Here is a 16,220-nt window from a genome sequence, read left to right as displayed (position 1 = left end):
AGTGCAACTAGAGAAAGCCCGCGCACAGCAACGAAGACCCAAAGCAACCAAAAATAAATAATAAATAAAATTAAAAAAATAAAATAAAATAAAACAGATGATTAATAAGGCATTTTAAAAAAAAAAAAAGGAGCCCGGCTCTGGAATGGGAGTGACTGCGTTAGAATCTCAGTTCCATCACTTACTAGTTATGATTTGAGGCAAGTTATTTAACTTCTCTGTGCCTCATTTCTTCATCGATAAAATGGGCCTAATGTCTCCTTCACAGGGTTAGTCTGAGGATTAAATCATCATAAGACTTGTAAAATGCTTATTCGCACAGTTGGCTATCACTATTAAATATCTGCTGAGTAAACAAAAGTGCTTATTCTGAAGCAACGCAACAAGATGAGGAAGGAAACAAATACATCTATGATTGCACTATTGCCAGAAAATGCACAAAATAATTATTGGGGAAATGAAGATGACAATAAGTAAAGTCTAGTATAAAGGGGCGTGATCTGGAAGCTGAGACTAGGCCTAGAAACCTTCACCTAAACAGACCCTGGGCAAGCAGGGCAAGCCTCTCTGAGCCTGCAGCTCCCAGCAGTCCACCAGAGGCTGGCCCAGTGATCTCTCCAGGATGATGAGTATAAACGAGTGGAGGCACTGATCAGAAATGGAGAGGGCTGAGCTCACAGTCAGGCTCTCTTATTCTCTGAAAGGACTCTGAAATCATCTATGCCTCTGAATTTCACCTAATGCTTATGTTTTTTAAATATCTATCATGTCTATCAGCCATGTCTTTGTCACTCGGGGTCACATTTCCCGCAGCCATTCTGAGTAAATAATTCATACTTCTGATGGGTTTCTAAAAGAGCCAGTTGGATTAGTTGCTGTCACCCATACCATGGAAGTGTATTCTCTGGCCATGTGATAATAGCTACTCTTTATTAAACGCTACTTCCACGCCAGGCACTATAATAAATACTTTATCCCCAATTCTCAAAAAATTCTGCAAAGCACGTAGTATTCTTCCTTATTCTCATCCTTTACAGACAAGAAAACTAAGGCTCAGAAAGGCTGCCCTGTTCATTAAGTGGCAGAGCTAGAAGGTGAATCTAGCTTGTCTGGCTCCAGAAAAAACGCTCTTTTCCTGAGCCATAGTCCCTTGACTCACTTTACAATCTATCATATTTCTTCTTACTTGTATAACAAAAGGTCTTAGCTAAGGTGTTCTAAAACAAGAATAATCTAATTTGGTGAAAAATCAATTTTGGATATTTTTTAAATGATTACTTTTGTTTCTAAGTAAAGGTCTCCTCCTGGGTTTATTGAAATGAATACTGTACATTGAAGCTATTTGTATTAAACAGCAGTTATCCAAACCATAGGTTAAAGCCCTTAGAAGAGATTTATACTTCTTTCCTCCTGAATCCCCAGTGCCCAGATCAGTGCTTGGCCTAGAGAAGACACTTAACAAAAGTATCTTGAACATCACCTCCTTCAAATCTTGTTTACCAAAATACTCTACTAACAAGTAGGATGCATTCCAACAAGAAACTTTAGTACCTGAAACTTCATGACCAAAATTAAAAATAATATGCAAGTCACTGGGATATCCTTCCTGCTATAGGATACTCTTCCAGGTCAAGCGGCACTGTCATCATCAACAAGTAATTATTAAACACCTATAAATATTTACTTAATATAGTAACCCAGTACCCCTTCTCCTCTCTCCTTCCCCATCAGGTTTGGCAAGACACAGAAGCTATAGTTCCCCTCCAGGCAGGCTGGCCTCTGTACGTGTAGTAGAGACCATACAAAGACACAAATGTCCCATGTGATTAAGGCAGCTTTTCTGAGTTAAACCAACAGAAAGGCCTCAGGAGTTTGACCTTTCCCCCAGTTAGACCCATGTCCTAGCACTTTTCCAGGAGCCCTGAAATTGCAGCCCTGAATGACCTTCTCCCCCCACCTCCTCAGTCAACCACACAACCCTGAGGAAACAAGAAATTTCTCCCAATGTCTGTCATACCTACTCCTAATTCATCTAAAAGAGATACTTTGTTCACTAAGGATTCACTGAATGTGTTAGCATATACTATTAAAATTTTTCTTTAAAAGCTCTATCTTCATAGAGGGTGCACAGAATATGAGTGCCCTATGGGGAAAGTATACCAGAATTAGAAAGGTGGGTTCTATTTCTCTACCTTTTTTTTTGGCCGGGCCATGGGGCTTGTGGGATCCTAGTTTCCGGACTAGGGATTGAACCGGGCCCTTGACAGTGAAAGCGCTGAGTCCTGACCACTGGACCGCCAGGGAACTCCCTCTATTTCTCTACCTTACCTTCCACTGCAACTTAGGCAAGTCATTTATCCTCCTAGGCTTTACCTTCCTCAGCCATAAAATGAGAGGTTGAACTAGTCAAGGATTATTCAGGGCATTCACTCAAGATGCCTTATGGGGTTAAGGCATGTGCTTTAAGGGGTTCTTAACCCCTCCCCCCAGGGAACTTATATAAAAAATTACTTGTTTGTGTATGTGGATTTTTCTGGAGAAGTCTATGGCTTATATCAAATTGTCACACAAGTTATGGCCCCCAAAATAGCCATATCTCATGTTTTATTGAGCACTTACTATGTGCTAGGCACTTTACCAAGCCCTTGTGTATTAACTCATATAACCCTCACAATAACCCTTTGAGTTAGATACTATTATTATCCTCATTTTACAGTTAAAGAAAGTAAACCAAAAGGACTTCCCTGGCGGTCCTGTGGTTAAGACTTCACCTTCCAGTGCAGGGGTGAGGGTTCGATCCCTGGTGGGGGAGCTAGGATCCCCCATGCCTGGGGCCAAAGAACCAAAACATAAAATAGAAGCAACATTGTAACAAACTCAATAAAGACTTTTAAAAAAAAAAAAAAGAAAGAAACCAGAAAGAGCCTGGACTTTTAAACACAGTGCTATGTTAGGTAAGGTCATCTCTAAACTTTAAAATTCTCTGATTCTGTGTTCACTCAAATTAATGGTTTTCCTTTAGTTAAATTTTGTCTCATTTCACAATCATTAGTCCTACACATAAGTCTTTACACAGAACAACCAAATTTATGGAACACCCAAATGAATGTTACCTGAAAAACAATATACTAGGGAGTTAACCAAGTAAAGGGTCCAAAGGCACTTTCCAGCTCCAGCCTCCAATCTGCTTTTCCTTTTAAAACATGGTGTGGTGATTAACCAAAAGATGTATCTGAATCTAATGACTAATTAAAGTCTAAAATCAAAGTAACAGTAAATTGGCCAGTGTCTGCCAGAAAAGGAGATGCAGTGACAGGAATAGTGTCTCACACACCACTCACCAAGGCAATGAGAAGACCAGGAAAGACACATGAGTGCAAGGTCTTGGGTCCCATGTTGACTGGCTTCTCCCCCTACTCGCACCTCCTGAAAACCACTGACCACTGTGGAGCCAAGGATTGGATCACTCTCCACGTGACAGACAACGGCTGTCTAAAGGTATTAAGGTATCACCAAGCCCCGCTTGGAATAAGGAGTGAAAACGAACTGAAAGGCTAGCTTCCAATTTTTGTGGACACCAGTTCTGACAACCTGCAATCGTAATCAGGGATCAGCAGTCACCCAATTACAACTGAATTGTTTTGCCTGTCACCTGGCTCGGGTCCAAATGACTTGAGGGACATCACATTGCTTAATAAATGACTGCAAAGTAGAAGTGGGCGTCGTTAGCTCTTTTCACAGGCTGTCAAAAAACCTCCACATCTTAAAGGGAAGGTTGTTGAAACTTTATGCCCAACTCTCATGGCCCTTCTCCATTTAGTCTATGTAAGGAGAAGAGAAGCAAAGGAAGGAGAAAGGAGATCAGAGGAACGGCCCTGGGTGCAAGGATTAGCTTTTTCAAGGGTGATGCAACAGGGTCAGCCAGACGATGAAGAGGAGGAGCTGGGTGCTTCTGGGAAGGCGAAACCAGTGTCGGGGTTGGGAATCTGAACGGAATATGGGTTACGCGGGACTGGGTGACAGGGTTATTTAGAAGGGGCCGGGGAAGAAGGATCTAGCCCGGAGCAGCACTAGGAAGAGGAAGGCCGGGGTGGCGGTGGTGGGCGGGTCAAGAGGCGGGCAGACGGCCCCGAGGGAGGGGCAGCGGGTCCTCAGCCGAGAGGAAACACAGCGGGGCGGGCAGGAAAGGATGGAAACCGCGGGGTCCACGGAGTGACGGGCAGAGGGCCCAGGGGGCATGCAAGGGAGGACGGGGTGACCTGCCCGGCGGTGTGGGAACTGAGGGTGCGCGCAGCCGGTCAGGAGACCCTTGGGGTCGGGAGGGCCGGGGGGCTGTTAGGCTGGGGAGGAGAGCCTGGGCACCCGCGCAAGGGCAGGGGCGCCGGGTCCCGGAGGGCCCAGGGCCAGGGAAGAGCAGAGTGGTGACAACGTTCGGGGCCACCGGAGCGGGGAGGCGGCCGTCCGGCTCGAGTTGAGGCGGGGATCGCCGCCGAGTCCCGGCCCGGGCTGAGGAGAGGGAGGCCGGCCAGGAGCACGGCGTCAGGGAGGAGGGTCGAAGGGGGAGAGGAAGGGCCCGGGACCGCTGGGGCCGGCGCTGGCGCTCTCACCGGGACAGGTGCTTCAGGATCTGCTTCTTAATGAGCCCGGCCATGCCGGAGCCGCGGCCCGCGTGGAAGGCAGGCGGGCAGCTGTGTTCTCCTCAGCCGCCGAGAAGAGGCGGCCCCTCACCTCGCCGCGGCGCGGGGACCGGACGCCGCCGCCACAGCTGCCGCCATGGCGCCCTCCCGCCCCTGCCCTGGCGCCCCGAGCTCCGCCACGATCCCACCCACCCGCGCGGCGACAAGGAGATCGCGCGTCTCCAGCCTGGCTCGCGGCTGCCCGGAGCGCGCGCTGTGGGAGGGGCGCGCGGCGGCGGCGGGGGCGCGCGCGGCGAGGGGCGGGGCGGGCGAGCTCTGAGCTCGCTCACTCCCCTCAGCCCCGCCCGCTGTCTGAAGCCGATGGAGATCTGAAGGACTTCGCCTCTGAACTGCAGGAGATTCACACCCCGCAGTCTCCTTGAAGCATCAGGGAAAGGCGGCGTGTCTGTAATTTTTTGCAGGAATTAGCTAGATAATTCCACACCTCCTGGTCCGCTTCTCATTCATTTCCCTCACACGTTAACTCATTTGTTGAGCACCAGCTAACTGTACTGCAGGAATCGGGCTGGGGAGTGAAAAGTAGTCTCAAGGACCTCACAGGCCCATAGAACCACTGCGCTCTGCTGCTTTGTGCTGAAGGGTGAGGGGGGCGCCTCGCCATCCTCTATGTGCCCCTCTTAGCCTTTACCTGGTTAACCAATGGATAAATGTTTACTCAACACATATGAGATGTACTGCAGAGGTACCCACTCTCAAATGCTGGGGGCAGCAGAAAATGAGGCAGTAACTTTGACCAAGGGCTTTAGAGATCAACTTTGTTTTACAAATAAGGAAACTGAAGCCCAGGGGAAATAGTTGAAAGAGCTTACAGAAGGTCACAGCTACATAGTGAGACAAAAGACTAGAACCCAAGTGTTCTTACTCTCAGTCCAGTGCTACTTCCACTCAGTCGATACACTTAAAAGTGTAACCTATATGCCGGGGACACCTGTAGATTCAGGCAAAGGTGGGAAGGTGGCAGTTTTCTGGACTTAAACCATCAAGCAAAAACCTAAGCAAAATACTCTCCGAGACAGGCTTATAGGAAATCTGGCCACCGGTTAATTTTAAGTTTATTCATTCTTGTAAATAGATAATACATGAACATAATACAAAAATCAAGATAAGCCTCCCCCCTCCCCTGTCCCTCAGCCATTCAATTCTCTTCCACTAAACAACTGTTACCCCTTTCCCAAATTATGTTTTTGTTTTGTTTTAATTTATTTCATTTTATTTATTTTTGGCTGCATTGGGTCTTCGTTGCTGCGCTCGGGCTTTCTCTAGTTGCGGCGAGCGGGGGCTACTCTTCGTTGCGGTGCGCGGGCTTCTCATTGCGGTAGCTTCTCTTGTTGCAGAACACGGGCTCTAGGTGCATGGGCTTCAGTAGTTGTGCTGTGCAGGCTTCAGTAGTTGTGGCACGCGGGCTCTAGAGTGCAGGTTCAGTAGCTGTTGGCGCATGGACTTAGTTGCTCCATAGAACGTGGGATCTTCCCGGACCCGGGCTCCAACCCGTGTCCCTAGCATTGGCAGGTGGATTCTTAACCACTGCGCCACCAGGGAAGCCCCCAAATTATGTTTTTAAAAGGGAACAAATCATCCTCAGCCTGGGTTCTCTACTATCCATTTTCCTCCATCAAGACTGCATAATCTATCATTATTTGTTCCTCTGCCCACTTCTCACCAGAATACATACCAGGGACCAATAGACCCCACGGAAGAAGAGATTTCTTGCCAGGATTATTGACCATAATAGCTCCTTCCCAATTCGGCTGTCACCTGCTGGGGCCTCAGGGCAATTTCTTGCATTTCTTGCTCCTTTTCCTAGAGCACCCCAGCAGCTGACTGGATATCTGACATTAGCTATGTAAAACAAAACTTGCCTCAAGCTCAGAGACTCAGTATCCTTGTTGGATGATTCATCATGCCTGATGAATTAGATATTTTTATTGAAAGCAAAAACTCATGCTCTAAAACAATATGGCCCTTCTAAGGACCACGGAATAGGAGAGTTCATACTCTCACCAATAGTATCGTGTTTACCTTTCCCTGCAATGCTAAGAATGCAAAGCATATAAAAACAAAAGGGATTTGGGGCCGATCTGTATTTTTTTTAAGGTTAAACATTTCATTTTGAAATGATTGTAGATTACTTACTTCAGTTAAAGTAAGAAATAATACAGAGATCCCTGTACCCTTTACCCAGTTCCCCCCAATGGTAACATCTTGCAAAACTTTAGTACAATATCACAACCAAGATATTGACATTGATACATTCAGTGTACAGAATATTTCTTCCTGATATGAATCCCTTTTATTTCCTTTCCTTGCCTTATAGAGTGGGCTACCACTCCTGGCACTTTGTTTAATAGTACTGGTGAGAGCAGACATCCTTTCTTTGTTTCCAAACTTAGGAGGAAAGCATTCATTCAGTCTTTCACCATTAAGTATAACGTTAACTGTAGATTTTTTTGTAGGTGCTCTTTTCAACTTAATGAAGTTCTCCTCTATTCGTATTTTTTCTGAGAGTTTTTATCAAGAATAAATGTTTAAGGACTTCCCCAATGGTCCAGTGACTAAGGCTCCACGCTTCCAATGCAGAGGGCCTGGGTTCGATCCCTGGTCAGGGAACTAGATCCCACATGCTGCAACTAAGAGTTTGCATGCCGCAACTAAAGATCCTGTACGCAGCAACTAAGACACGGCACAGCCAAATAAATAAATAAATACTTAAAAAAAATAAATAAAGGATGTGTTTTTAAAAAAAAAGAATAGGGACTTCCCTGGTGGCACAGTGGTTAAGAATCTGCCTGCCAATGCAGGGGACACGGGTTTGAGCTCTGGTCAGGGAAGATGCCACATGCTGTGGAGCAACTAAGCCCATGTGCCACAACTACTCATCCTGCACTCTAGAGTCTGCAAGCCACAACTACTGAGCCCACATGCCACAACTACTGCAGCCCGTGTGCCTAGAGCCTGTGTTCACAACAAAGAGAAGCCACCACAATGAGAAGCCTGCACACCGCAACAAAGAGTAGCCCCTGCTCACTGCAACTAGAGAAAGCCCACGTGCAGCCAATAAATAAATAAATTAATTTTTTTAAAGGAATAAATGTTTAGTTTTTTTCAAAGGCTTTTTCTGCATTTAATGTTATGTAATTTTTTTTTAGCCTGTTATCATGATGGATTACATTGTTTGACTTTTCAAATACTGAACCAGCTTGCATCCCTAGAGTAAACGCCATTTAAAACATGGTGTATAAATTACTTTTATATATTGATGAATTCTACTTGTCAATATTTGGTTAAGAATTTGTGTATACTTCCTCGATGGCTAATAATGTGGAATGTCTTTTCATGTGCTTATAGCCCATTTGTAAATCTTCTTTGGAGAAATGTCTATTCAGATATTTTGTCCTTTTTTTTTTTTTTTTCATTTATTTTTGGCTGTGTTGGGTCTTCGGTGCCATGCACGGGCTTTCTCTAGTTGTGGAGAGTGGGGGCTACTCTTCATTGCAGTGTGCAGGCTTCTCATCAGGTGGCTTCTCTTGTTGCGGAGCATGGGCTCTAGGTATGCGGGCTTCAGTAGTTGTGGCTCATGGGATCTAGAGCACAGGCTCAGCAGTTGTGGCACACGGGCTCACTTGCTCCACGGCATGTGGGATCTTCCCAGACCAGGGCTCAAACCAGTGTCCCCTGCATTGGCAGGCGGATTCCTAACCACTGCACCACCAGGGAAGCCCCCCCTTGTCCATTTTTAAATTGGGCTGTCTTTTTATTATCAAGTTGCAATAGTTCTTTTTGTACTCTAGATACAAGTCCCTTATCAGATATATTATTTGCAAAAATTTTCTCCCATTGTCTTTTCATTTTCCTGACTGTAAACTTTGAAGCACAAAAATTTTTAATTTTGATATCATTTATCTTTCTTTCTTTTTTTGCTGTGTTTTTTGTGTTGTATCTAAGAAATCATTGCATAATCCAAAGTCATGAATATTTACATGTATGTTTTCATCTAAAAGTTGTATAGTTTTAGCCCTTACATTTACTTGAAATGATCCATTTTGAGCTAATTTTTGTATATGGTGTGATGAAGGGAAACAATTTCATTATTTTGCACGTGGATATCTAGTTGTCTTAGCATCATTCATTGAAAAGAATATTCTTTCCCTATTGAATTATCTTGGTGAAAATCAGTTGCCATGTACCAGGAACTGACATAGGTTGTAGGTCAATTATACTCCAAAAACAAACTCATAGAAAAAGAGATCAGACTTGTGGTTACCAGAGGTGGGGGGTTGCGGGGGGAATGGGGAATTGGATGAAGGCAGTCAAAGGTACAAATTTGTTATAAGTAAGTACTAGAGATATAATGTACAACATGATAAATATAATTAACATTGCAGCATGTTTTATATTAAAGTTGTTAACAAAGTAAATCCTAAGAGTTCTCATCACAAAGAAAAAAAATTTTTTTCTATTTCTTCAAATTTGTATGTTTATGAAAGGATGGATCTTCACTATACTTATTGTGGCCATCATTTCATAATGTATGTGAGTCAAATCATTATACTGTACATCCAAAACTTATACAGTGCTGTATGTCAATTATATTTCAAAACTGGAAGTAAAATAATAATAATAATAGAAAAGCAATTGCCAATATAAGGGTTTATTTCTGAACTCTTAATTCTATTCCATTCATCTATATGTCTAATCTTATGCCAGTAACACAGTGTCTTGATTAGTGTAGCTTTGTAGTTAAGTTTTTGGGGTTTTTGTAATAAATTTATTTTATTTATTTTTGGCTGCGTTTGGTCTTCTTTACTGCGAGAAGGCTTTCTCAAGTTACACGGCGAGCGGGGGCTACTCTTCGCTGTGGTGCACGGTCTTCTCATTGTGGTGACTTCTCTTGTTGCGGAGCACGGGCTCTAGGCACGCAGGCTTCAGAAGTTGTGGCACGCGGCCTCAGTAGTTGTGGCTCATGGGCTTGTAGTAAGTTTTGAAATAAGGAATCTATAGTGTTTTTGAGTGTATAGCTTATAGTTGTACAGCTTTTGTTTGTCTAGGTATTACATTATTTATACAAACCTTATCACAGTCTACTGGTATTGCCATTTACCAGACATAATGAAGTATAGAAACCTTACCTCCCTTTATGTTCCTTTTTTCTCCTGGAGGTATAATTGTCTTGAATATTTCCTCCACATATGTTTAGAGCTGCATTAATCAGTGTTGTGATTTTTGCGTCAACCATCAAACGTAATTTAGAAAACTCAAGAAAAGTATAGTCTACTGTACTTAACCATATTTTTGCTTACCATAGCCTTCCTTCCTGATGTTATGAGATTCATTCATTTATTGTTTCCTTTCTGTTTAGAGAACTTTTTAGCCCTTCTTTTAGGGTATATCTGCTGGCAACAAATTCCCTTAGTTGTGCTTCATTGGAGAACATGCTTATTTCCCATTCATTCCTGAAACACTATTTTCACTATATAGGATATAGAATTCTGGACTGATAGGTCTTCTCTTTCAGCACTTGAAAACTGTTTGCCACTTCCTACTGGTGTCCATGGTTTCTGATGAGAAACTGCTGTCCTTCAAATTGTTTTCCCTCAAAAGTAAGGGGTCATTTTTCTCTGTGTGTTTTCAAATTTTTTGTTTTTAGTTTTCAGAAGTTTGACTGTGTCTTGGTGTAGATTTCTTTGAGTTATCCTGGTTGAGGTTCACTTCATCCACTGCAAACCTTTGGAAAGTTTTCAACCACTATTTGTTCCAGTACTTTTTTTGGCTCTTTCCTCTCTTCCTCTCCTGGAACTCTGACAATATGAATATTACATCTTCAGGGACCCACAGGTCCCTACAGCTCAGTTCATTTTTTTTTGTAAGTCTATTTTCTGTTGTTCAGATTGGGTATTTTTATTGTTTTATCAAGTGTTCTGATTATTTCGTGTTCCTGATTGTTTGCTGTTGAACCCATCCACTGAAATTTTTTTACTTATTTGGGGGTTCCAAAATTTCCATTTGGTTCTTCTTTTTGCTTTCTACTTCTTTGCTGAGATTTTTTTAAAAATATTTATTTATTTGGCTGCACTGGGTCTTAGTTGCGGCATGCAGGATCCTCCTTGTGGTATATGGGATCTTTTTTTAGTTGAGGCATGCGAAATCTTAGTTGCAGCATGTGGGATCTAGTTCCCTGACCAGGGATTGAACCCGGGCCCCCTGCATTGGGAATGCGCAGTCTTAACCACTGGACCACCAGGGAAGTCCCCTTTGCTGAGATTTTCTATCTCTTCCTTTGATTTGAGCATGTTCTTAATTGCTCATTGGAGCATTTTTATAATGTCTGCTCTAAAATCTTTGTCAAATAATTCTAGCATCTCTGTCATCTTGGTGTTGACATGTATTGATTGCATTTTTAAATTGTTTGAGATCTTCCTGGCTCTTGGTATGATAAGTGACTTTAAATTGAAACCTGGATATTTTCATATTATGTTCTGAGACTCTGGATCTTATTTAAACCTTCTGTTTTGCTGACTTTTTCTTGCAATGGCCTGGCAGGAGAAGTGGGGAGGTGCCCTCCTGTTACTATCAGGTGGAGATAGGATTGCCCAATTAGCCTCCTTGGATACCCAAGGAAAGGGCTCCCCATTACTGCTGGGCTAAAGTGAAAGTTCTGGCTTTCCAGTAGGCCACAGCTAATACTTTTCCAGTGGGCAGTGACAGAGTGTTGTTACTGCTCCCCACAAGGCTTCCACTGGCATGGGGGTATGTGCAGCCTCATCACCACTGGGCATTGTTGAAAGTCCTTGAAGTCCTGACTAAGCATCTTCTGAAACTATATCAGTCAAGAGGGGGCAATGCCTTGTAACTGCCAGATAAGAATGATAATCGCAGCTCTTCTCTGATACCACCCTGGCAGGAACTTGGGGCACTTCATTATAGCCTCACAAGGGTGGAAGTGTAAGCTCCCCACTTGCCCTTGTGGCATGGGTTGGGGTAGGGTAAGTTTTTTTCTATGGTGTTTGGCTGGAGTGGAGTGGTTATCGTCTATAAGTTTTCTGTCTGGCTAAGCTGCCTCTTTTCTGGTCCTCTGGCTATAGGGAGCAGGCTTTTCTTGGGGAGTTTTTTGTCTGTTGCCCATTGGAGTTTCCTGGTTACCAGCTTCTTCAGCTCCAAGTCTGGCACCTTTGAGGCAAAAAGAAAATGCAGACAGCTCACTGTGTTGTTCCTTGGGTCCCAGGTTCCCTAGCAGTTCTGCCTTCTTCTCTCCACCTTTCAGAGTTTCTTATGCTTGTTTTTTAATATAATGTTCAGGGTTTTAGTAATAAGAATAGAGAAATGTACACCTATTCCATCTTTCTGGAAGCAGAAGTTCATACATTTTAAAAAACTTATTTCAAAATAATTATAGATTCACAGAAAGTTGTTAAGATAATACAGAGAAGCCCCATGTGCCCTTCACTCACTTTCCAGCAATGGTTATATTTTATACAACTACAGTACAATATAAAACCCAGGAAACTGATATTGGGGTGTGTGTGTGTATAATTCTGTCATGCATTATGTGTGTAGACTTGTGTGACCATTAGCACAATAAAGATACAGAACTATTTCATCACCACAAAGATCTCCCTCATGCTACCGCTTTATAGTCATTCCCTGCTCCCCCCTAACCCCAACACCATTCCTAACCCTTGGCAACTACTAATTTCTTCTTCATCTCAATAATTGTGTCATTTATATAGATGGAATCATGCAGTAGGTGACCTTTTCAGACTGGCTTTTTTCACTCAGCATACTGCCCTTGAGATCCATCCAAATTGTATCAATAGTTCATTCTTTTTTACTGCTGAGTCATATTCCACAATCCATATAGTTTTAAAAGACCTAGGTGATCACTTTATTTCAGACCCAGTAGCTTCACTCACCTGCTTGGCAGGACAGCCACATCTCTAAATTCATGATTAGGGACTTCCCTATTGGTCTAGTGGACAGCCACATCTCTAAATTCATGATTAGGGACTTCCCTATTGGTCTAGTGGACAGCCACATCTCTAAATTGATGATTAGGGACTTCCCTATTGGTCTAGTGGTTCAGATTCGGTGCTTTCACTGCCACAGCCCAGGTTCAATCCCTGATCAGGAAACTGAGATCCCATAAGACGTGCAGTGCAGCCAAAAAAAAATCATGATGAAACATTCATTTGTACATACTGTGCTTTGTATGGAACAAAAGAGGACATACACAATGCCCAAACAAAGATAAGACTATGCAGGGCTTCCCTGGTGGCGCAGAGGTTGAGAGTCCACCTGCCGGTGCAGGGTCCACAGGTTCGTGCCCCGGTCCTGGAAGATCCCACATGCCACGGAGCGGCTGGGCCCGTGAGCCATGGCCGCTGAGCCTGTGCATCCGGAGCCTGTGCTCTGCAATGGGAGAGGCCACAACAGTGAGAGGCCTGCGTACCGCAGAAAAAAAAAAAAAAAGATAAGACTATGCAAACAAGGAAAGGTAGTTTTATAGAAGACTCAAGAGCAAGAGGGTTGAGTAGCAAAAAGATGGTATTGCTGTCTGTAAGGATTCTTGAGAGCAGTTTCTAGTTTGTGGTAGTTATGACTTTAAAAACAACTTGAGGGGAACTTCCCTGGTGGTGCAGTGGTTAAGAATCTGCCTGACAATGCAGGGGACACGGGTTCAAGCCCTGGTCCAGGAAGATCCCACATGCCGTGGAGCAACTGAGCCTGTGCACCACAACTACCGAGCCTGTGCTCTAGAGCCCGCGAGCCACAACTACTGAGGCCAGCATGCCTAGAGCCCACGCTCCACAACAAGAAAAGCCACCCAATGAGAAGCCTGTGCACTGCAACGAAGAGTAGCCCCTACTCACAACAACTAGAGAAAGCCCACACACGGCAATGAAGACCCAACGCAGCCAGAAACAAAAAATAAATAAATTTATTAAAAAACATATATATATTACTTTCCTCCTGGAGTATCTCTTTTATCAGTCAGGTAGGTTCAGCTGCATGTAACAGAAAACTCAAGATAATGTGTGACCTTAATAAAAAAGATGTTTACTTCTCTTCCAGGTAAAAGAAGTTTAAGGTAGAAGTACGTGGCAGCTCTTCAATCTTTAGGACCTATGCTCCTTCTATCTTGCTAACACCATCCTTAGTTGCCAATTCATGGTCCAAGATGTTGCTTGCATTTCAAGCAAACATCATATCCACATTCCTGTCAACAGAAAAGAGAAAGGGCAGGAAAAAAAGGCATGTTCTCTCCTGCCACATGGCCTCACCTAGTTACGAGCTGTGGGAAATGTGCTACCACCCATTGCCGATGGTCATGCATACTGATAAAAATTAGGCATTCTCTTATTAAAGATACTAAGAGATACTGGGGTAGGCAATTAGTAATGTCTAACTGCCACTCTAGGCTCTATTGTTATTCTTTTTGTCCTCCTCGCATGCTTCTCTCTCTAGCAGAGCCCTGAGAGATAAAAGGGATGCTGAGTGGGAAAATACAGCATTTGAGTGTAGAGGTAAAATTCTTTGTCCTCCTTTTTATTTCTATATTCTTTCAACAAGCATCCCCAGAAAGTACTAGGATGTGATGTACAGGCAAAGAGGAGGGAGGAAGGATTAAGAGACCTGTTTCTCAGGGTCATTGTGAAAGCTAAGTACTTACAAAGGGCTTTGAGATCTTGGCCTCCTGTGCTGAGTTCAAAGTCGCATCATCATATGAGGACGTAAGTCACCTTATGGGCTTTTCTTTTTCAACAATGTGAAACCAGTTTGCCTTTATTTTTTGGCTGTGCCACACAGCATGTGGGATCTTAGTTCCCCAAGCAGGGATTGAACCCACACGCCCTGCAACGGGAGCTCGGAATCTTAACCACTGGACCGCCAGGGAAGTCCCCTTATGGGCTTTTCTTAATTGGCAGCCGGGGAAAGATACTTATTCAAAAGGAACAAGTATGGAGAATTTGGACAATCACCTGGTAGGTGATCAAAATTACTGTTATCAATGAGGGGCGGATGCCCGTGTGCCTGCCTACAGATGTGATATTCCAGGGATGCAACTGAGGACATGTACCAAACTGTAATCATGAGGAAACATCAGGCAAACCCAAAATGAGAAATGAGGAACATCCTATTAAACAAAAGCCAGTGAAATAATCAGTGTCATAAAAGACAAAAGAGAGGCTGAGGAATTGTTCTAGATTAAAAGGAGACTAAGGAGACGTGACAAAAAATTAATGTACATGATTCCAGAGAGGATTCTCTACAGGAAAGGGGAAAAAAATACAAGGACAATGTTGGATCAGTGGGGCAAAAATGAAACATGGTTGGTAGATTAAATTTTTTTTTTTTTTTGCATTACACTGGCCTCTCACTGTTGTGGCCTCTCCCGTTGTGCAGCACAGGCTCCGGACGCGCAGGCCCAGCAGCCATGGCTCACGGGCCCAGCCGCTCTGCAGCATGTGGGATCCTCCCGGACCAGGGCACGAACCTGTGTCCCCTGCATCAGCAGGTGGACTCTCAACCACTGCGCCACCAGGGAAGCCCTAGATTAAATTATTGAATCAAGGTTGATAACTAAACCACAGTTGTATAAGAGAATATACTTATTCTTAGGAAATACACACTTAAATATTTATGGTAAAGGGTATGATACAAGCAATTTACTCTCAAAAAGTTCAGAATAAAAAAGAATGTATATATATGGAGAGAGAGAGAGAGCACAAGCACAAATGATAAAGCAAATGAGGTGAAATGCTAACAGGTAACAAAAGGTGATGGGTGATTCTGATTAAAGGGTATATAAGTGTTCTTTATGCAGTTCTTAAACTTTTCTGTAAGTTTGAAATCTACCACCCTGACCCTTAAAGAGCAAGAACAATAAGGATCATTTGGACTTTTTTATTCCTGCACTTGTCTGATGAACTATTCTAGATGCTGAATTTGATCCTGTGCCAGAAAGTCTAACCTTTAAATTTTCAATTGGCAGGGAAAGAAATGTCTTCAATTAGTTAACGTTTATTAAGGTTTTCATGTAAAACAATATACCAGGCAAGCCTTTGGGACACTTCTGTCAGAGGAACAAGTATGGAGAATTTGGACAATCAACTGGTAGGTGATCAAAATTACTAGAGTAAATGGTAATTTACTGAATAAATTACTATTAGTAATAGTGATTTAGTATTAGTAGATAGTAATTTACTAACACTAATTTACTAATAAATTACCTTAGTAAAATTAGTAAGGTAGGCCAGGCTTTTTTCTTCTGTTCACCAAGTGAAAGATACCATCTGACCGAAGCTATGTAATTGGGACAAGCACTTAATCATCACTGGACTTTTTCCATACAGGATGACCAAGTTAGCCTGTGGTTCTATGCAAGGATCCCATTTCTCATGCAGCCTGGAATCAAGAGGGCTGGCATGCTGACAAAACCATTAAAGCCATGCAGTAGACATGATGACAGCTTGGACTTTTTTTTATACAGCAGGTTCTTATTAGTTATCCATTTTATACATATTCATG

General features: G+C 43.2%; 1 protein-coding gene across 2 annotated transcripts in view; it reads right to left on the bottom strand.

Annotated features, from left to right (window-relative positions):
* Positions 1–4,795, bottom strand: part of BLTP3A (bridge-like lipid transfer protein family member 3A) — a 57,323-nt gene extending 52,528 nt beyond the window's left edge. For both annotated transcript variants that reach the window (XM_060162629.1, XM_060162630.1), the window contains exon 1: positions 4,608–4,795. In XM_060162629.1, coding sequence (XP_060018612.1) covers positions 4,608–4,651 — 44 coding nt within the window. In that variant the 5' untranslated portion in view covers positions 4,652–4,795. The remainder of the gene's footprint in view (positions 1–4,607) is intronic.
* Between the last annotated feature and the right edge of the window lie 11,425 nt (positions 4,796–16,220).

Source organism: Lagenorhynchus albirostris, chromosome 10 (genome assembly GCF_949774975.1).
Source record: "Lagenorhynchus albirostris chromosome 10, mLagAlb1.1, whole genome shotgun sequence".
NCBI lineage: Eukaryota > Metazoa > Chordata > Mammalia > Artiodactyla > Delphinidae > Lagenorhynchus > Lagenorhynchus albirostris.
The sequence above is the reverse complement of the archived record's forward strand: the minus strand, read 5'-3'. Positions and strand labels throughout refer to the sequence as shown.